This window comes from Parambassis ranga, chromosome 15 (assembly GCF_900634625.1).
Source record: "Parambassis ranga chromosome 15, fParRan2.1, whole genome shotgun sequence".
Taxonomy (NCBI): domain Eukaryota; kingdom Metazoa; phylum Chordata; class Actinopteri; family Ambassidae; genus Parambassis; species Parambassis ranga.
Genome location: NC_041035.1, coordinates 460,999 through 481,597, shown reverse-complemented (window position 1 = coordinate 481,597; position 20,599 = coordinate 460,999). Strand labels below are relative to the sequence as shown.

At 43.5% G+C, this 20,599-nt stretch overlaps 2 protein-coding genes across 2 annotated transcripts in view; both read left to right on the top strand.

Moving 5' to 3' along the window:
- The first annotated feature begins 1,051 nt into the window (after positions 1–1,051).
- Positions 1,052–4,712, top strand: fgf8a (fibroblast growth factor 8a). Its single transcript, XM_028423487.1, has 5 exons — positions 1,052–1,083; positions 1,161–1,197; positions 1,906–2,086; positions 3,200–3,306; positions 4,428–4,712. The coding sequence occupies exons 1-5, from the start codon at positions 1,052–1,054 to the stop codon at positions 4,710–4,712; spliced, it is 642 nt and encodes a 213-aa protein (XP_028279288.1).
- Positions 4,713–10,796: 6,084 nt separating this feature from the next.
- fbxw4 (F-box and WD repeat domain containing 4) overlaps positions 10,797–20,599 on the top strand; it is a 36,451-nt gene continuing 26,648 nt past the window's right edge. The window contains exons 1-5 of the mRNA XM_028423233.1: positions 10,797–11,121; positions 12,136–12,231; positions 12,377–12,562; positions 12,689–12,821; positions 13,055–13,140. Of these exons, the coding sequence (XP_028279034.1) occupies positions 10,937–11,121; positions 12,136–12,231; positions 12,377–12,562; positions 12,689–12,821; positions 13,055–13,140 (686 nt within the window). The 5' untranslated portion in view covers positions 10,797–10,936. The remainder of the gene's footprint in view (positions 11,122–12,135; positions 12,232–12,376; positions 12,563–12,688; positions 12,822–13,054; positions 13,141–20,599) is intronic.

Genomic DNA, 20,599 nt, shown 5'->3' with positions numbered 1-20,599 from the left:
GGCGCAGTTTGTTAATTAATAAGGCCCTTATAGGGACAGACCCCGCTCCTGTCCTCTTGGAATAAGACGTTCCTCAAATCCTTTGCTTTCTAGATTTTGTATTGTTATGTCACAAGTCATGAATGAATCTATTAGAGGTTTGTCCCGAGTGGAGCTTAGCCTTCAGTGCGTGAAGAGGCCGCTCTGTAAAGTGACAGGAGGGGGTGTTTTAAAATCGTTAATCGCCTGTAATCCTTTTAATATGTCTCACACTTGGCTCCATCAATACACAAAGCTGCGCAGATCTGATGAGAAGAGCCGAAGCCCGTCCCCAGACTGGATGAGCACAGAGAAGATGGGCTCATCCAGTTTCTGCTGATCCTCATTAGGACTTTCAGACTTTGTCCCATCATGCTGAGATGTGCTTATTTTGCTCCTGAGGCAGCTCGCTGCGCGGCGCAGCCTCCTCCTCCTCACTTCTCGCCACAAAGTGCGGAGCTGCAGGTAAAGAGATGCTTTAAAAGAAGGGGGAGGGAGGGAGAGCGGGCTGGGGGTGTCCACTTTTGTTCTACAGGGAAAGGGGGCTTGTTCTTAGCAGATCAGCTGCCATTTTAACTGGGGGTGTGTGAGCGCTGAGCGAAAGGCTGACAAGGGAGCAGTGTGGGATGGGAGCAGGGAGGAGAGACGGAGCGTCCTGTCTGCAGTCTGATCAAGCGGAGCCGCAGCATCGAGCCACCCCGAGCTAGTCTCCAACACAGCCTGCTCACACACCTGAGGGCCGCAAGGACTACAGTCCAGAGGAATAGTCCGACAGCCGGGGAAGTTTGTTTAAAGAAGAAGATCCATTTTTGCAAGTGCACTTAGACTTTGCGCAGAACAGTCAGTTTCACTTAATGAGAAATTGATTAATCAGCCAGCTCTCAGGAGTGGCACCGGTCTGAAATGTGCGTTCTGCATGCGCCTCTCTGTCAGCACCTCTGACCATTTGGTGGATTTCAGTGAAATCTCTGGACTTGTGTTTTATTGCTGGGATCCTGGTCAGAGTTAGGAGCCAGCGCTTCATCCATCCAACATGCGACCCAACCCATCCAGACTCAGCTATATGTGAGTGCTCTCTGTACCCCCTTCACTCTTCATGCATACTTATTGCTTAACTTAACGCATATTCTTTTTCTCTGCAGGTTTCTACACCTAGTTGCGTTTTGCTACTACGCTCAGGTATGTCACTGCTTCCGTTTCTCCTATAATACTATAATATAATGTTTTTGCTGCTAAAATGTAAAATCAGTTCCATGCCTTTAGAATGGTGTGTCATACGGTAGGGCGAGAGGAAGAAAGGTGAGGGATCATCATAACATTATGTGAGACAACAGTATCGGATGGCGCCCGCTGCGCGCCGGGCAGCGGGCGTGCGGCCTGCCGGCAGGTTGCTGGTGAACATACCGGCCCTGGCACAGGACGCGCTGGCACAGGCGCATGGCCGGGCAGGGGAAATGCTTGCGAGCCCTGTGAAAAATGTCGTGGGGCTCAAAGTAACCGACGTCCAACTTTTCCCACTCATTCTATCACAGCTGAATATGAACCGGAAAAAAAGAGGATACAGACTTAGATGTGTCGTGTTAAAGTGAAAACGATAGGTAGGTGTTTGTTTTTGGTTCTCTGCGCGCTGCGGCGGACATTCTCCTGTGCGCGGAACCTGTAATCACACCGTGCGTCTTTTTGGAAACTGTTAATTTCATTTGGCAGCAGCTCCTCTGGAACTTGTAAGACTTGTCACAGAGAGAGAACAACAATAAGAGGCCGTTATTACAATGCCATATTATATTCAAATAAGTGAAGTGACGTGCAGATATTCAACCCGCAAAACTATCAGTAAATACACAAGGAACACGTACTGATGATTGTGATGCATCTAATTTCTGACAGGTAACCAATCAGTCCCCGCCTAATTTCACGCAGCATGTAAGCGAGCAGAGCAAAGTGACGGACCGCGTCAGCCGCAGACTGATCCGGATCTACCAGCTGTACAGCCGGACCAGCGGCAAGCACGTGCAGGTTCTGCCCAACAAGAAGATCAACGCCATGGCCGAGGACGGAGACGTGCACGGTAAGATGACGAGAGTAATGAACCCAACTTTCCCCTTTCTCAACCCGCGCAGGAGCCGACTGGTTTTTCTTCCTGTAAACTTGGCTTCAGTCCTAATTCCTCTCTCTGCATCGATCCGAATACATGTGTCTAATCTTCATTCTGACACTGCAGCGTTATAGTGTTAGTAAAAGAACTTTTTTTGTTTAGTTTTATTAAATTATAGCCGCCAATCCTTCATGTTATGACTCCAGGCTACTGTGTTAGAGCAGTCCAACTAAATGACTCGTTAAAGAGTTAAAACCATCAAGCAGACTACATCATCTGACGATGTATGAATGAAATCACCCAGAGGCCTGCTTCTTTCTGTTTGGTTTCAAGATGCTAAAATTCCCAGAGGGAGTGCCTCCATCAAAGCCTGTCTGCTGAGTGCGGCCGTTCTGTGCACCGCCTGTGATCCGGCTGTAGTTGGAGCAGAAAAGGCTCAGAGGCTGCTAGGTTGTAGATAATGCTAGAGGTGATCCTCCAGAGATCCTGCATGTCTGGAAGAGCCATTAGAAGTCATCCTACTTCTGCTTCTTGAACATTTCCTGCACAGCTTCTGCCCCCCCCACCTCCACCTTCAGAGCTTCTCTGTCCGCTGCATAGACACACAGTGTGCTTGTTACAGACTGTAAACATCTGCATGCAAACAATAATAATAAATAAAATAAATATCATAAATAATACAGTCTTTTTATATCAAAGGAGATAAAAGAGAGTGTGTGTGTTTGATGAGTTACAGGAATCTAGTAAAGGTTATTTTCTTTGCTCTGGATTTATAACCATGGAAAGTGCAAACAGAAGAATATTATCTTAAGTTCAAACGTAACAATAACTTGCTCATAGCTCTTTAAACCCAGTGAATATCTGTATTTCTCGTGTCAGGACGTCCCCGGATATAAAGATATGAAGATAAATGTGTTATGATTTATTTGAAATAGTGTTTTAAATGAGCCTGCCAGTGGACATGTGGTTTTATCATTTCATTTTTAACTGCTCAGGACTGGTCTGCATAGGTGTGTGTGTGATTTTCATGTTAAGATTTTTTTTGATGTTACATACTAAAAAGCTCCTCTTATTTCTTTTCTGTAGCCAAGCTCATCGTGGAAACAGACACGTTTGGGAGCCGAGTGCGCATCAAGGGGGCTGAGACGGGCTTCTACATCTGCATGAACAAGAGGGGGAAGCTCATCGGGAAGGTGAGGAGGCACAAGGCTGCTGAGCCTACTGTGGCTGCACAGGCCAACAAGATGTTTAGTGAGCTAAGCAAAACATCACATAGTTGAGATTTATATACAAAAAAATAACCTACGTATTATTATGACTTTCTACTATGAAGCAGTCAGGTGTATTAGACGTGTGTGTGTGCATTAGAGGCTAAGGATATCTCAGTGCCCATCTCACTGTGACAGCTAATAAACAGAGCTGCCAGCCTCACTATACCACCCCACACACACTGCCCTCCACCCACCCAGCACCCTGCCTTGAACACCATCTGCCCTAAGCTACAGGCCCAGTCACAGCCTACCTTAGCACCAGTGTGTGTGTGTGTGCAGTGACAAGGAAACAAATACAACAGTATGTCTTTTAGATGTTTGTGTGTGCATGGGTGAATCATGTCTATTTTTAACACACCATTTGTCTAAAAATGAGGAGCTTGTCACAGGAGGCCCAGACTGCACAGGTCTAAATGCTGTTACTGTGCATTTCCTCCCTGATGGAAGGTGTGACTTTTTATTTGATAACACCTCTTATTGACCAGCTTTGCCCTCACATCTCCTACTGCACATACAGAGGTCTAAAAAAGATCACATTACCTTTTCTCTTTAAACTTAACATGATGACGTGAGTCCCGCTTGAAGGAACAAACATTGAATAAGATAAAGTTCCTGCAGTTATAGATGGAGCTGAGATGTGTCATAGCACTGCCCCTCAGAGGGAGACACACATTATTTAATTTCCAGAATCAGCAGGAATATTTCGGAGCAGAGTTGTTCCAAATGTGCAGAGTGTTCCTTTTCCCACTGGATAAAAGCCAGTGGGTGTTAGTGTGTTTTTGTCCGGTGTGAAAGGGGCTTTAGGGGCTGATTAAGACTTTATGGCAGGAGGACCTGTCCTGCAGCTCCTGACCCACAAGGACTGCTGGAAGTCCTCTGAAGGGGGAAGAGTCATTGCTTACTGTCATCCCCCTCTCTCTGATCTGTAATGGCTGTAGCATATGCTGCAAGTATGACATGCTGCACAGGAAAGTCTTTATACATCTGATATTTCCCATTTGCAAACATTCCTGTAACACTGCGTTTGGTTTGTGTCTCTGCAGAAAAACGGACAGGGTCGTGACTGTATCTTTACCGAGATCGTTCTAGAGAACAACTACACGGCGCTGAGGAATGCCCGCTACGAGGACTGGTACATGGCCTTCACGCGACGTGGACGGCCTCGGAAAGGCTCACGGACACGCCAGCACCAGCGTGAGGTCCATTTCATGAAGAGGATGCCAAAGGGGCTGCAACCAGCCCACCCAAGCCACCACCGGCCTTTTGACTTCATCCACTACCCTTTCAGTCAAAGGACTAAACGCACGCGGTACTCATCCGATCGCTGAGGGGGGGAGGACAGAAAGGCAGATAGAGGAGATACTTAGAGATTAACTGAATAACCAGCAGCCAACACACTCCTCTCCAAAGAAGCTCTGGAGACATTTTTATACTAAACAGTAGTTTGTGTTTATTTTTCTCTAAGTGAAAAAGATGTACATACAACGTGAGAAATCTATTTTTGTACTCCAGACTTTTAGTAGCCTACTGACTTGTATAAAGCCTAAACAAAGGGAAACAATTGTTTGTCAGATGCACATGAGACATGTCATGTCCGGTTTATCTGGGCCATTGTAGTGCTGTGTTTTTGTTGTATGTCCGTTAAACAGTGGAGTCATGTTTTGGACTCTAGCTCGCTGCTCGCTCGCTGAGACTTGAAAGGCCCTGATTGATCGCACTGCTAGAGGAGCGCTGCATTCAGAGACACACGTGCTGCACACAGTGCTCACGCTGCAGAGGAGGATGCAGCATGGGATCATCAGTAGCTTTCTTACCTAGATCAAAGAGATATTTAACAGTATCTGAAATCAACGTGGCAGCTATACTCACAGGTTCCCTGTTCTGACTGTGGTGTCTTGATGTGTACAAATGTAACCCCTCACACCCCACTGCCTCACCCTCTGTGTCCTTGTTGCCCTCTGAATGTCTGTTTTTATACATATATAAATTTATTTTTATTTGAGGATGTGTAAAATAATTTTAAGGATGGAATATTTATTTAAAATGTATAATAAATGTACATTAGAATACTGTTACTAAAATACTGGAGCTCTTGTCTGCTATGTGCTGTGAGCCGCCTAGTGAAAGGTTCTGGGATCAGCTGTATCCCTCATATGTATTCAGCAGTGTGGAACCACATACTGCATCAGCCTCATAGCATCCATATCTGTAGCTTTTTTCTGGGTGGTTTCTTTTCTGCCTACTCAAGCACCTTGGTGTCTTGCCCAGGGACACATCTGCAGCCAGAGCGGGGATTGAACTGCCAACCTGTTGGTTACAGGATCACTGCTCTACCTACAGATGTGCTTAGGTTTTTTTTTTCAGGGTGCTCCGGCTTCCTCCCACATTCCAGATATACATGTTAGGTGACTCGGTGACTCTACGCTGACTTGTGTGAGTCAGAGTTTGGTTGTTTGTCGGTATGTGTCTTTCTGTATTAGCCCTGCCCTGGCCATGGCAGATAAGGGAAAAGGCGACAATGTGTGCTAAACATCACATACATTCATGGTCATGAAGGAGCGATGACAGGAACAAGGAGGTCAGAATAACAGTATGTATTCATATTGCCCTTTATACTCAAAGTGCTTTATACTACTTCATATGTAAGCTGTCACACACACCGCTGGGTTAGGGTAAGGGGATTGAACTGCTGATCTTATGTTTGCGAACAACCACTCGACCAGCATCAACATCAAGGATTGGTTTCCTGATTATCGAGGGTATGATCAGTCTGGTTGTGTTCTGACCCCAGAGAACTGCACCACTGCTAGAAGGCTGTCTAGTTTGCTCTGTCTGGTGACACGTCTCTCTGTATGAGTTCTTGTGTTTTTGTATTATTATCAACCCCAGATAAAACATTTGTGTAAGAAGCATTTTATTTTCCCGACCAGCTCCGTTGAGGCTGTGGAACAGTGCAAGTAACAGGAGACTAGGTATTCCCAAGCACATTTCAGTCGCACAGTTTAAAACAAAGGATGCCCACATTTAAAAACTCACAACTTCCAGTCACTGCTCTTCACTCTGCAAAACCAAAATCCAGCCCACAAATAAAGAAATCATGGGATCTTGTTAACTTTAGATGACTTTGCCTCATATACATATTTTTATATATACTCATTACATATTTTATTATTTTATAATGTTACAACAATCTGAAACCACTCGAGGCATTACACTAACCCTACTAAACCCATTACACCAGAGGAAATGATAAAAAGAACCTCACAGCACCTGAGCAGGACCATTTTACAGGCTGTAAAAGAACTGACAAGTATGATCATTTTTTATAAAATGCTATATAAGAGACTAAAAGGAAGTTAAGAGGCACTCAATTCTCTATGACAAATAACAGGCATCCTTTAAGGCCCAAGCAGCATTGTTAGCAACAGCCACCAGTCAGACCAGGCTGGACTCCAGTTCAGCAGTTTCATTGCTGATGTATGGTCCTTGTATGCAGACCTGTTGACTTTTCCAGTTGGAGCTGTAAACCTTTATTTGTCCATGCGTTTCCCAAACAGAATGTCCAACTGATCCGAACAATTACAGCTAAATGTGTTTGCCAGCTCAGGCAGAGCCCCTCTCCCTCATGCTGCCCTAAAAAAGATCAAAGGGGGGAGACCCCCCACACCCCCTTGAAACACCCCCACAACTCCCGCTCCCCACTTCCCTCCTCCCGACCTCTTCACTTCCTTTCACCCATGACAGTTCAGCTGGAAAGCCAACCATAAATGATTTTCTTCGACGACCCAGTGTTGGGGACATGGCCTTTGATTGCACAGCTTTCAAAAAGGGACTCATCTTTAAAAAGAAAAAAGCATTTACATATTACACTGATGTGTGGATGTGCTCAGCTGATCAAAGCACTACAGGGATCCCCTGTAACTGAAGGCCCTTAAGACCCTCATGATGTGAGTAAGCACAAATTTATGCCACTGATGCTAAATGGTTAAGTGCCTCACAAAATAAGGTCAATCTGCTTTTGTTAGTTATATGACCGTAACACATCTTTGGCAATTTAGCAACTAACAGGCCTCAGGTCCCACAGTATCTGTGAACATCACACGTTAGATAGCTAGTCCAGACGCAAATATAGGCTCAGCAGAACAGAAGGGAATGGGCTCTGGTATTTGTTTACTCATTTTTTTAATCATAATAATCTGAAGATAAGCTTTTTGTCTCATCTGTGCAGGTATGAAGACAGCAAACAAATCAAAAACGATACAATGACCCAACACTGGGGAGTTTATAACATGATGCCTCACCTTCATAACTGTGAGTGTCAGCCAGTTACAGTCAATCAAAGGATTACCTGCATCATACGCCATTTAAGGGATCATGAATTTATGCTGAGACATTAAACAAGATGAGCACATGTCCATGAAAAATCTATGGCTAGTGTTTATCCCTCAAATTAAGCTAATTAGCTCTAGTTAGCAGAAGAGCTAACAAATGGAGTGGTGACAATGGTGCCATTTATTCAGGTAATAATGTAACACGTGATGTTTATTGTGATGAAACAGGGACCTGCAGTACGTCCAGCGTCCACAAGTTGGCGGTAGAGCACACACAGTAGTCATGTCATATAGTTAAACAGAATTTGACGTGATTTTAATGAAAATCAGATTAAGTCATATGAGGGAGACTTCCTGTTTAAGAGCTTCAGATTCTGACTTTTAACGAACATATAAGACGTTAAGTTATAGCCTCTTCCACAGTGAGACACACTTTTCACAGTAACAGAGACAACAACAACAACAACAATAAAGCAGCAGAGGCTGACTTGACAAATCATTTGATGCCATGGTGTTTTACAAAAACATTTCAAAATACAGCATCCTTTGGGATTTAAGACTGTCGTCAGCCTGATCTGAACTCGCTCTGATGAATACCATCGACACAAAACACAACCTTTTTATAGGTGCTTGGTTCAAGTCTGACTGAGGCCTTTCTGTGTGGAGTTTGCATGTTCTCGTTAGACGTGCTTGTTAGGTCAACTGGTGATACTGACTTGCCCATAGGTGTGAGTGTGAATGGTGGTTTGTCTGCATGTTGCCCTGTGATGGACTGTTGACCTGTCCAGGCTGTACCCTGCCTCTCACCCTGGATAGCTGGGATAGGCTCCAGCCCCCCGTGACCTTACACTGCAGGACCAAGTGGGTTCAGAAGATGGATGGATGTGACACCACACCTATACTAAGAATAATAAGAATAATAAGAATACAGGCTCTGGGTGTTGATAATAGTGCATCATCAACATCTTCAGAGTGGTGACCTACAACTGAGCTGAGTATGGGCAAACCTATGTGTTCAGGCTGGGAGGCTGAGTCTGAGCCAGATTTAATGAGGTATGTGTAAGCCAGAGGAACGAGATGACCAGCGATGGAAACTGGCTATTAAGCCATCCATTATAGGTACGAGGTACAGATGTATCTTCAGACCGAATCCTACACTCACACTTTTAATAAACAAGCAGGTGGAAAGGAGGTAATATATAAGTGCATTTGTTCCATGTGTCCATTTTAGATTTAAATGAGAACAATCATTTAGTCATGTATGGATGTATACAATGCTCCCCTATGAAAATGTAATTCATTTTTAAATATTTGCTGCTTCTGTTTAATAAAGAACCATTAACACACACGTCCAAACATACTCATTTTATTTAGGAAGTTTAAATTATTTTACCTCTTAAGTTCACTCCACAGATTCTTATTTGGACTTGAGTCGGGCTTTATGCAGGCCAGTCTCTCCTGAGGTACGTTATCTCTAGAAGGGAACTGTGCTCTTTGGGTTATGCACCTCTTGTTTCCTTCTCCAAGAAGACCACATCTCTGTGACCAAGGAGCTCTGGTTTGGTTCCATCTGACTAAATGACTCTTCCAGTATGTGTGATCAGTCTCCAGGATGTCTCCAGTCTGACTTTGTGTCTTTGCTGCAGGTGTTCTTGGTCTGACAGTCCGTTCCTGTGCAGGACTCTAGTGACGGTCTTCTCTGACCCTTCAGGTCCAGACTTGGTTCAATCCTTCACTAGCGTCTCTGCAGCTGTTCTCGGCTCTTTAGACACATCTCTCTCTAGTTTTCTTTCCAGAACCTTCCACATGTTTCTCTTCCTGTCTCTGCCTTGTTCTGTTGGACTCTCTGAGCTCCCTGATAAAACCTCTCACAGTTCTTGAAGCACAGTTCTGGACTTGTAGACCTTCTCCTGCTCTGTAGACAACAGCAAGTCTGACTGAGTTTTTAAGGCAAATACTATGGTAAAACGTTGTGTTTCTTTGCTGTGTTAAACACTTGGGAACTATCTGAAAATCATTTTTAAAGGGGGCTAATAATTTAGTCTCCAACTATAAATGATCAATGATAATGTCATCTAAAGACAATCTGGCTTATAGGGAAATGAGATGCTCATATGTGTCTCTTCTCCAGTGATCACTTCAGTCCTCAAGGCAGACTGCACAAATCAGCGTTCCACTCCAATTATAGATAAAATGCAAATAGAACCACAAAGTGTTGGAGGGCTGAGCTAGAGATGCCTCAGAACAGGGACTGATGGAAAACTCTGTAATTAGTGTTCGGATGATTAACTCCTTGATATGAATGTTATCTGTCTCAAGTCTGTCACTGGACATTAACAAGTTCAAATCTGCAAATCAAATGCTCAGTAAACAGTAAATCTTCAAAAAGGTGTATTGCTCTGATCTTGGAGTGAATCAGCTGGACGTCCACTCCTGTAAGACTGACAGCTGTCTTGAAGGACTGATGATCAGCAGCACCTGCTGCAGCTCACACTGTTAGATCCTATGGAAGCAGTTCATTCTTTGCTAAATAAATCATGGCAACATGTTGTTCATTTAAGTTAATAATACTGAGACTCACTACAATCAGAATATTATGTTTTCACACAAAAACATGGAATGAAAGAAGGTCATCATAACTTTCACTGCATATGCATGCTGAAGTTGGATTTTAGTTTTTAGAGAACTTTGCTTTATAACTGTGAAACTCAGAGAAAAGTACAGGCTGTTTATTTAAAGGATTCTACAGGCTTCTGGGCAGACAGTTTTAATAAGCACAGCCTGTGTATCCGTTCTGTTTATTTTGGGATTCATGGTGTGGGTTGATTGGATTTGACTGGGAATAGATCATTTGGGATTATAAAGATGATCATCATAGGTTTGATGGTACAGTAATGGAATATTACAGTTGCTCCAGTTCTGTTAGACATGCTGCATTACTAAGTGATAACATTTTAGGTATGTCTCGTCCCATCTAAAAATAAATACAAGAGGGTTTCATCTCTGGCCCTGGAAATTACTCACAGCAAATCCCAGCACCGTACGTCCTGACGTCTGCGCACGTAGCTCTGTCGTCATCAGTTCATGGCCGGCATGCTTCCTGTTTTGTTCTTGCTGCTCGCTGAAAATGGAGTGTTGTCCACTGTAGTAAACACACGGTTCTTCCAGCCAGCGGGCTGGACCCGCGCATAGTGCGTGAACAGGCCGTCAGGGAGGCCACCATGCTGCTGTCCCAGCTGCCAGAGGATGTCCTCTATCACGTGTTGTCTTATTTGGACTGCAGGTCTCTCAGTCGCCTCTCTCAGGCGTGTACAAGCATGCGCCGCTTTGTAAACCGGGACGCGGTGTGGAGGAAGATTGCTAAAGAGCGTTTAAACACCGGAATAACTCGTAATGGGACAGACATGTAAGAGCCACACTCGGTCGTGTACTAGCTTAGTGTTAGCTCCGACAGGTGCTGAGCAGTGGTCACTGAACGTTGTTACATTAACTCATGGAGCAGGATGAGTGCATACTGCAGCACATGTTGCAGATAACAAGCTGTGTCTGTGATGTGGTGGTAGAGGGATAGGAGCTCTTTTTGGCTTGCTGGGGTGAAGGAATCCTAACATGAGGGACTGACCCGGAGCTCACTCAGACCCAGGTCAGACTCACCCTGGTCTGTGTTTGAATCAGAGCCGGGTGGTGGGGTAGTGGCAGTCCTGCTGAGGGTGGCACATCCCGTGGATCCTCGGTGAGATGGCTTCACGCTGTGTCCTCCTGCTCTCTGTCCTCTCTGGCACATGCTCAATGAGCACATGTTAATGCATATGCTACTGTTTCGGATGAGCGACAGCTGCTTGTGGCCCCGAGACCTCAAACAACCTCCCTCAGAATGTACTTATGACTTATCTCTTTGCTTAATGTTCTGTGTTAAAGCCAGGTTGGTAATCCTGAAGAGTGGCCAGATGACCGGAGCATCTTCTCTGGGCCACGTTTAAACCCACACCCACTTATTCATGCACACCACACCCACTCACAGAAACTAGCACCTCTGCCAGACAGCTTTCACAGCTTCACAGACTGAGGGCAGAACATCTGTCAGTCAGTGTTTACATATCCTTATGCCTTATTCATCAGTGGGCAGACAGTCAGTACTGATGGGTGTTTGTCAAGCAAACATGGCTGACACTCAAGTGTAAGATTAACAAAATGATTCAAGCTGCAAATGTCTCCAAAGTTGGGCGTTAGCGATACAGTGCTTTGAGGCCAGGCTGGTGCAGGGCTAGCATAGACGGTGCTCAGGGTGGGAGGAGCGGAGGCTGACACAGAAGTGATGGAGCTGTGATTACAGGATTGTAGCAGCTACAGATAATTGATCGTTTTTTGTGAGAGCGGGTGTCGACATGAGCCATCATGTTAAAACATGCTGTCATTGCAGATATCCTCACATCCCGCTAAAGGAGAGAGTGAGACGAGCTCAAAACTGGTGTCATGGCTCCTGCAGAAAGGCTGTCGCCCTCAAATGGAAAACCAAGTGAGTGGATTATTAGCTATATATAAGGATTCATGTTGCTTAGGCTGACGTGACAACCGGATTATAAACACAGTGCAATTGTCTGCATGTTGCTGAGCTGTGTCTAGGTGACTGTGTTGATGTTAGCTGTGCTCTGCTCTGTCAGGCTTATGCCGTGGTTGCAGCTGGATGGAGATGTACTATTTCTGTCTCAGGCAGCTGATATTGGAGTGTACCATCTGCGTCAAGACCTTGGGAGAGTCCAGCATAGCCCTTTTGAAGTATACTCAGGCCACAAGGGTGATGTCTGTCGCTTTGTTCTCACAGATTCTTGCCTCATCAGTGGTGGAAGGTAGCCCACACACTTTTCTTTGTAAAGACAGTGTGTATTGTGTAATGATCAGAACACCAAGGAAAGCCCATACTGGAGAGGAGCTGAAGCTCACATCTTATGACGCCTTCCCTTTGCTTCTGTCAGTGACGGCAAGATCCTGGTCCAGAGCAGGAGGAGAGACATGGCGGTGGAGCTATCAGGACATAAGGAGGAGGTTAACTGTCTAGACTCCAAAGAGGCGCTCATCATTAGTGGATCCAGGGACCAGACAGCCCGGGTCAGAACACCTTTATAATTCAGTTTGTTAATGCTACACCAATTGCCATGGTGTGTACATTTCATGTTTTGTTAGATTTGTTTGCCTACCAGCTAGCCTGCTGCAGACAGCACCGGCCTGTTGTACATGGTGCTCTTTATTCCCCAGACAATCCATTTGTGAGAGCCCTTAAACATAAAGCTTTTTTCTGAGTGAGATTTACCCTCTCTCATGCATGACTTTTCTTACTTTAGATTTGGACCTTGACGTCAACAACCCCAACTGTCACAATCCCCATGTATGACAGAGTGTGGTCTGTTGCCATCAATCCCACGTTGAGGTAAGGATGTGCACTGACACACACACTCATAGGTGCTTTGGTAAATACGGTGTTCCCAGCTGATATTAGAGCTATTATATATTTCTTAATCCAGTCATGTTCCTGGGGCAGACTGCAGACAGCTAGATGTGGTGTAGCACCAGCTGATGTTCGTCTGACTTTACACCACTGCTTGTTTTCAGCATTTGCTGCAGTGTGTGTACATTTATTTTGTTAAGCTACAATCAGCATGGTTCAAACAAAGACCTTTACTGCTTTTTCTTGTTTGTAACAGTGCACAGTAGAGACAACAGATCTCAGTGTTAACACACCACTGGGCAAGATGTGTGTGATCAGGTTATTTGAAGGTAGACCAAGGCTACAGGCTGAAAGACAAAAGCAGAGTCTTTGTTTTAGCAGGTCCTCCTTTCTCATGTGAACAGCCACACACCTACAGTCACTCACAGCATTGATACAATGCAAGAAGACAGAGCCCTAAACAGTGTCTGCTTCATCACCTGCTAGTCCAGCAGAGAGGCAGGTGATTGTCCATCTGGCTGCAGTAGGAAATATCTCAGATGGTGTCCCATCCCACAAAATTCCCTGCTATGTATACAGTCTCTGTTTAATTAAAACTGTTATTGAATACAAGCATGTTCGGTTACTGCAGGATTCTGTGATATATTTGTAATTTTGTAATGCAATAAAGAAGGTTTCAGGCGCTCTGTTTGGTAACCCAGCAGTGTCAGGCTGTAGGTTTCTGCTTTATACGGATCTGACAGGTTTAAAAAGCCTGTCAGGGGGCCTAAGCTAGGCTAATGATACTCTGATGGAACGATGGCAGCATTTTTCCTGATAAACGCAGGGTCCCAACTAGGCACCAGGTTAGCTGGATGCAGTTCTTTTTTATTAACATGACTGTGAAGTAACACTGCATCATCTTTTATAGACAGACATTCCATTCCATTATTATCATATACATAGGTGGACATATTTACTGTTTTATTTGTAAACTTAAACCTTTGGAAACGTGTTCATAGGAAATACAGTATGGTGTATGCATGGTGCCATGGCTCCTCCAGGCTTCAGTGGTTCTGGGATCTAAGAGTACAGGCACATTATTCACATCATTAATTCTTCAATTTGCTGGCTGAAGTAGCAGCCCATGCCTCAGCCTGCTGCCCCCTCATAACGGAAACCTGCTTCTTACCTCTCACTGACCAGTGGCCTGGTTAATTAAACCCTTTGGGAAACCAGGTGTCAGCTCACTGATAAACCTATTAAACCCTCTCCTGCCCCACACACCAGCTCAGTTATGCTTCTAGCTGTGTCCTGAAAGGAAATCCTTTTTCATCCAAGTCTGGCTACATGTCACCAAGAATGTGTCTTCACAGCATCATTTCTGAAATCAAAGAGCTTACTTGGGTTTAGTTTACCTCTTACTTACTGGAGTCTGTTCTGTTACGATATGTAAATCTTAGCTTGTTTTTTGTGGTATTCATGCTGAATAACCCAAACATACAGCAACAAGATGCTGCTGTACACAGAGCTAAACTGCAGGGTGCACACTTCAGCTTAGTCATTGTGGATTACACACACACACACACACACACACAGCAGCACAGGTTCCTGTTAATATTTGTTCTGGGGCAGAAAAAAAGACCGCAGCATCTCCCCGACTCTTCAGTCCACCACAGAGAATGGTGGCCCCTGATAACCGGTCAGTTCATTACAAGACATTCTCTGTTCCCTGCTCAGGAGCCAGGTCTCCTGTGCTGACTCTGCTAAACAGTGAAGTCAGAGCACCCACTTAGGAAAATCCAATGACACCACTGGCAAAACAGACCTAGCATCTTTTCTGTAAATAAGAGTAATAATAATATCATAAATGTGTACACCTTTACAAGAACTTCCATAGCTTCTTCATGCAGAAAATAAAACACCATGCCAAAAGGCTTTTAGTAGACCGTTGATAAAGCCTGTGATATCTGTATTTAGTGATCTTATTTTTGTTCTTCTTATTACACATGTTGAAGATACTTTCATAAATATTTGCTGTATCGTCTCAAGCCCAGGTTCTTAGGAAAGCAAGCAAGGGAGCAGCTTTGGGGGCACAGATGTTTGACATCATAGGTTCAACAACAGCATAACATTCAGTATCACTTCCCAGTAACAGTATACTGTAATTGGTCTCATTCCCCAACATCAGCCATAAACTGTATTATCTGCCTGTAAAAATTGTTTAGATATGGTATCATCTGGATAGTTAACAGAAAGATATGATGAGATGTAGCAGAAATTTAAGGAACTTTGAGAATGCATGATGGCCATTGTCAGTGGCTACAGGTAGCAGTGTGTCTCTATCTCTATGTGGGATTAGTTGTGTTCTTACTAGTCGAAATGGTCTTTGGTTTATTGAGGGTATGGTGTCAGGGCTGAATGTGCAGGAGGCAGACATCAGCACATACATCTGCTGCAAGTTCTTCAGGTTCTTCTTCAGACATGACTTGATTTTGTACCAACTAGCAGGCAGAATAAGGCCAGTCACTGTGTGGTCGTCAGATTTGGGAATTATTAGTTATATTTGATTTTTTAACTTGATAATAATATTGCACAGGTTCAATGTGAAGAAAAGAAAACTCGCTGTATTCATGACAGCTGAGACTTGTGATGATGGTACTATGGTGGGGTGGGATGAAAGCAGCAACGCAGCTTTCAGCCCAAGTGCTGCCACCTAGTGTTGATATCTAGTATTAATTCCGAATACATATCCACTTTTAATAGAGGGATTGACGACAAGTGTTAGAAACTTTATCTTACAATTTCTACACTAGGAAGATGATGCTTGAATTTGGAAGATGATGCTTGAATTTGGAAGATGATGCTTGAATTTGGAAGATGATGCTTGAATTTGTAACATTAACCTCCATTTGTGGGACAGAGCTTGCTCTATTTTCTTGTATGGCTGTAATACAAAATGACAGCATCCTAAGTTAAATTGTTTTCCTTTGCTGTCTGAGCAGACAAAGTTGCTTTGTAATTGGATTCACTGGCCTCTGTATATTACAGAGTAACCCAGTATGTCACTGTTGTACATATGAATAGCATTGGTTACATACCATAAACCAGAGGGATTTAGTTTTGTAAATGTGATAATACAGAGACTTACAGAGACCTGGCAACACATACACCCCACCTCATCCCACCTCTGTTTCCATGCTGTTGTTGTTCCACTGAATAGCATCTCAAGGTCTGTTTGTGATGACTGTCCTGAATACTGTGAAATGCCAAGGCTAGCCCGACAGCCACCCCCAGGATTCTACCTTGCTTTTACCCCCTCATCTTTGTCGTGTATCTTAGGCTCCCCTGTATACCTGGTGTGTATGGGTAGTGGCTCCTCAAACACTGCTGTCATTTAAACAAGAATCTGTTGGAATGTTAGTTGTGCAGATGTGTGAGTCATGTGTGATGGAAAGTAACTACCATGACAAAATCACCAGTCTGATTTTGGCTTCAACAGCCACCTACTTGCTCATACATTTCATCATGCATCTACATATATTTATATATTTATTAGTGGTCTAACAGTATTTAATTAACCCTCAGGCATCACTTTAATTTACTACCCTTTTGTGTCATTAGGGGACAAAAAAGTCCACTTCCAAAAAACTGCTATAAAAAATTAACAGATTAATATTTTTTCTTCCTTTTTCTGCATAAATATGTTAAACAACTTCAGCCCTGCTCAAAACTACCAAACATTAAATCATTTTGAGGAATTTAACCCTTTAAATGCCAGTTTGATTACTTGATGTCACAGTAATTATTTATGAAGAAAACACAAAAAATGAGTTATTTTCCACAAAACAAAAGTTAGGTGGCTGAGGCATTATTTTTATATCTGTCATGGACAGGTCAAAGATCAGCCAAAATATTGAGTTTGATGCATTATTAGTTTTTGTGTAGCAGCAGTTTAAAATGGTATTTTCCACTTAGGTCCCATTAACTCCTATTATAATACCACATTTTTTAATATCATAACTATAACAACATATAACCATGCATTTCTTGATGTAAGGGTTTCATTTTTGAAAAAAATAGTTAAATTTGACATTTTCTACTGTTCACCACTAAAATCAGCCATTAAATTCCTCAAAATGATTTAATGTTTGGTAGTTTTGAGCAGGGCTGAAGTTGTTTAACATATTTATGCAGAAAAAGGAAGAAAAAATATTAATCTGTTAATTTTTTATAGCAGTTTTTTGGAAGTGGACGTTTTTGTCCCCTAATGACACAAAAGGGTAGTAAATTTGTTTCACCATGTTCTGGTGATGTATTTGAAAAATTTAAATTGGAATTCTAAAATGTGTCTAGAGAGAGTCTTTGTTACAAAAAATTGTGCCATATGCACCAACACAGATAAAATGGTGGCCAGGTAAAGAGGCAAAAATTACCCAAATGGACAAAAAAGTCCCCAATGACGCCTGAGGGTTAAATCAGCTCAAGATCAACTCAAGATTCAGGCAACATGCATACCGTTTACAGTCATAACGCAGGGGGAAGTACGCGGTAGTCCTCGCAGACCTTCACAGCAAGAAAGTTCCTGGTTTGAATGTGACTGCAGGCTTTCTTTGTGGAGTTTCTCCCTGTGACTAGTTTTATTAGTTTGGACATCCTGATTATAATGGATTTGAGTAGTCCACCCTACAAGTAACAAGTGCATGGATTCAATATTTAGGATCAAACCTTTGCAGTAGGTTTACACCTAAAAACAATGACAAAATCTTTGTCTGAATTTAGTAACAAAAAAGTTCACGTCATCCAGGTCTTTGTGTGCCTGCAGTTTGACGAGGTGATTGATCTTGTCAGGTTTCATTGAGAAATACAGCTGAATACAGCATTACCATGAAGATTTGTGTCGAATTTCTGATTAGGCATGCATCGAGAACTGGCCCAAGAAACAGACCCCTGTGGGACCCCATGATTAACCCTTGAATGCAAAGAGGGGACGTCATTAACATGAACAAATTCAAATCTATCTGAGAAATATAGTTTAGTCCAGAAAGCAGTTATTTTAATCGTGATCATATGTTCTAAGATGTGTAATAAAACCCTGGGATCTATGGAACTGAATGCAGCGCTGAGGTCCAGTCTAAAACCATGAGAACCTTGGACCAGTTGTATTTCTGAAAAACTTTTTCTGCAGATGGTCACAAAACTAAATAACATACAATAACATATACACTCAACAAAAATATAAACGCAACACTTTTGTTTTTGCTCCCATGTTTCATGAGATGGACTTGAAGATCTAAACTTCATTCCAGATACACAATATTACCATTCCTCTCAAACATTGTTCACAAATCTGTCTAAATGTGTGATAGTGAGCACTTCTGCTTTGCTGAGATAATCCATCCCACCTCACAAGTGTGCCACATCAAGATGCTGATCTGACATCATGATTAGTGCACAGGTGTACCTCAAACTGCCCACAATAAAAGGCCACCCTGAAATGTGCAGTTTTGTCTCACAGCAAAATGCCACAGATGCCACAAGCATTGAGGGAGCGTGCAATTGGCATGCTGACAGCAGGAATGTCAACCAGATCTGTTGCTCGTGCATCGAATGTTCATTTCTCCACCATAAGCCGTCTCCAAAGGCGTTTCAGAGAATATGGCAGTACATCCAACCGGCCTCACAACCGCAGACCACGAGTAACCACACCAGCCCAGGACCTCCACATCCAGCAGGTTCACCTCCGAGATCGTCTGAGACCAGCCACTCAGACAGCTGCTGAAACAATTGGTTTGCATAACCAAACAATTTCTGCACAAACTGTCAGAAACCGTCTCAGGGAAGCTCAACTGCATGCTCGTCGTCCTCATCGGGGTCTTAACCTGACTCCAGATCGTCGCCGTAACAGACTTGAGTGGGCAAATGCTCACATTTGATGGCGTCTAGCACGTTGGAGAGGTGTTCTCTTCACGGATGAATCTCGGTTTACATTGTTCAGGGCAGATGGCAGACAGCGTGTGTGGCGTCGTGTGGGTGAGCGCTTTGCTGATGTCAATGTTGTGGATCGAGTGGCCCATGGTGGTGGTGGGGTCATGGTATGGGCAGGCATCTGTTATGGACGAAGAACACAGGTGCATTTTATTGATGGCATTTTGAATGCACAGAGATACCGTGATGAGTTCCTGAGGCCCATTGTTGTGCCATACATCCATGAACATCACCTCATGTTTCAGCAAGATAATGCACGGCCCCATGTTGCAAGGATCTGTACACAATTCTTGGAAGCTGAAAATGTCCCAGTTCTTGCATGGCCAGCATACTCACCGGACATGTCACCCATCGAACATGTTTGGGATGTGCTTGACCGGCGTATACGACAGCGTGCACCAGTTCCCACTAATATCCAGCAACTTCGCACAGCCATTGAAGAGGAGTGGACCAACATTCCACAGGCCACAATAGACAATCTGATAAACTCTATGCGAAGAAGATGTGTTGCACTGCATGAGGCAAATGGTGGTCACACCAGATACTGACTGGTTCTGAGTCCCCAGACCGCCAATAAAGCAGAAACAAAATGCACATTTCAGGGTGGCCTTTTATTGTGGGCAGTTTGAGGTACACCTGTGCACTAATCATGATGTCAGATCAGCATCTTGATGTGGCACACCTGTGAGGTGGGATGGATTATCTCAGCAAAGCAGAAGTGCTCACTATCACACATTTAGACAGATTTGTAAACAATGTTTGAGAGGAATGGTAATATTGTGTATCTGGAATGAAGTTTAGATCTTCAAGTCCATCTCATGAAACATGGGAGCAAAAACAAAAGTGTTGCGTTTATATTTTTGTTGAGTGTATTTTCCTTAATTGTTTAGTTCTTAGTTATATTATATAAAGTATATATACTTTGACTTTGTCTAACTGCTAGGAATATGCCTGCCGGTGTTGTCAGGATAGCTTGCTTGAAGTTTGTCTTTTATATTTACAGTTTTATTGGTTAAAAAATTCAGAAATGTATTATTACTGATTGTCAACCTGGTAGCTGTGCTACAGGGGCTGTTCTTTCTTTCCTTACATCATCCAAAACATTTTGCTCGCTTTTAGGTAAAATAAAGAACTAGAAATAAAATCATCATTGCAGTGGATCAGGTGAGAGTAGAGCTCCAGAGAATCAAGGCCAGGAAAGCTACAGGGCTTCAGAGGGTGCACTCTCCTTCTCTGCTCACTTTCTACACTTCGGTACCTGGGTGTTCAAATCAACAATAAACTGGACTGGTCAGACAACACAGGGCCAGAGTCGCCTCCGCCTCCTAAGGAGACTGAGGTCCTTCGGTGTGAGAGGAGGATGTTGGCCAAGCTGTCAATCATAGCGGATATGTCCTGTTGTACAGCCTATGTCCCACCAGTGGTCAGACTGTACACCAACAGTATCACATAGGACTGCTGCTGTGTCCTTTTT

Bases quoted from the DNA above. Each gene is read 5' to 3' on its own strand.
- fgf8a (XM_028423487.1), top strand. From the start codon at position 1,052: ATGCGACCCAACCCATCCAGACTCAGCTATAT. The intron at 1,198-1,905 runs GTATGTCACTGC...AATTTCTGACAG, and splicing joins CGTTTTGCTACTACGCTCAG to GTAACCAATCAGTCCCCGCC. The intron at 2,087-3,199 runs GTAAGATGACGA...TCTTTTCTGTAG, and splicing joins CGAGGACGGAGACGTGCACG to CCAAGCTCATCGTGGAAACA.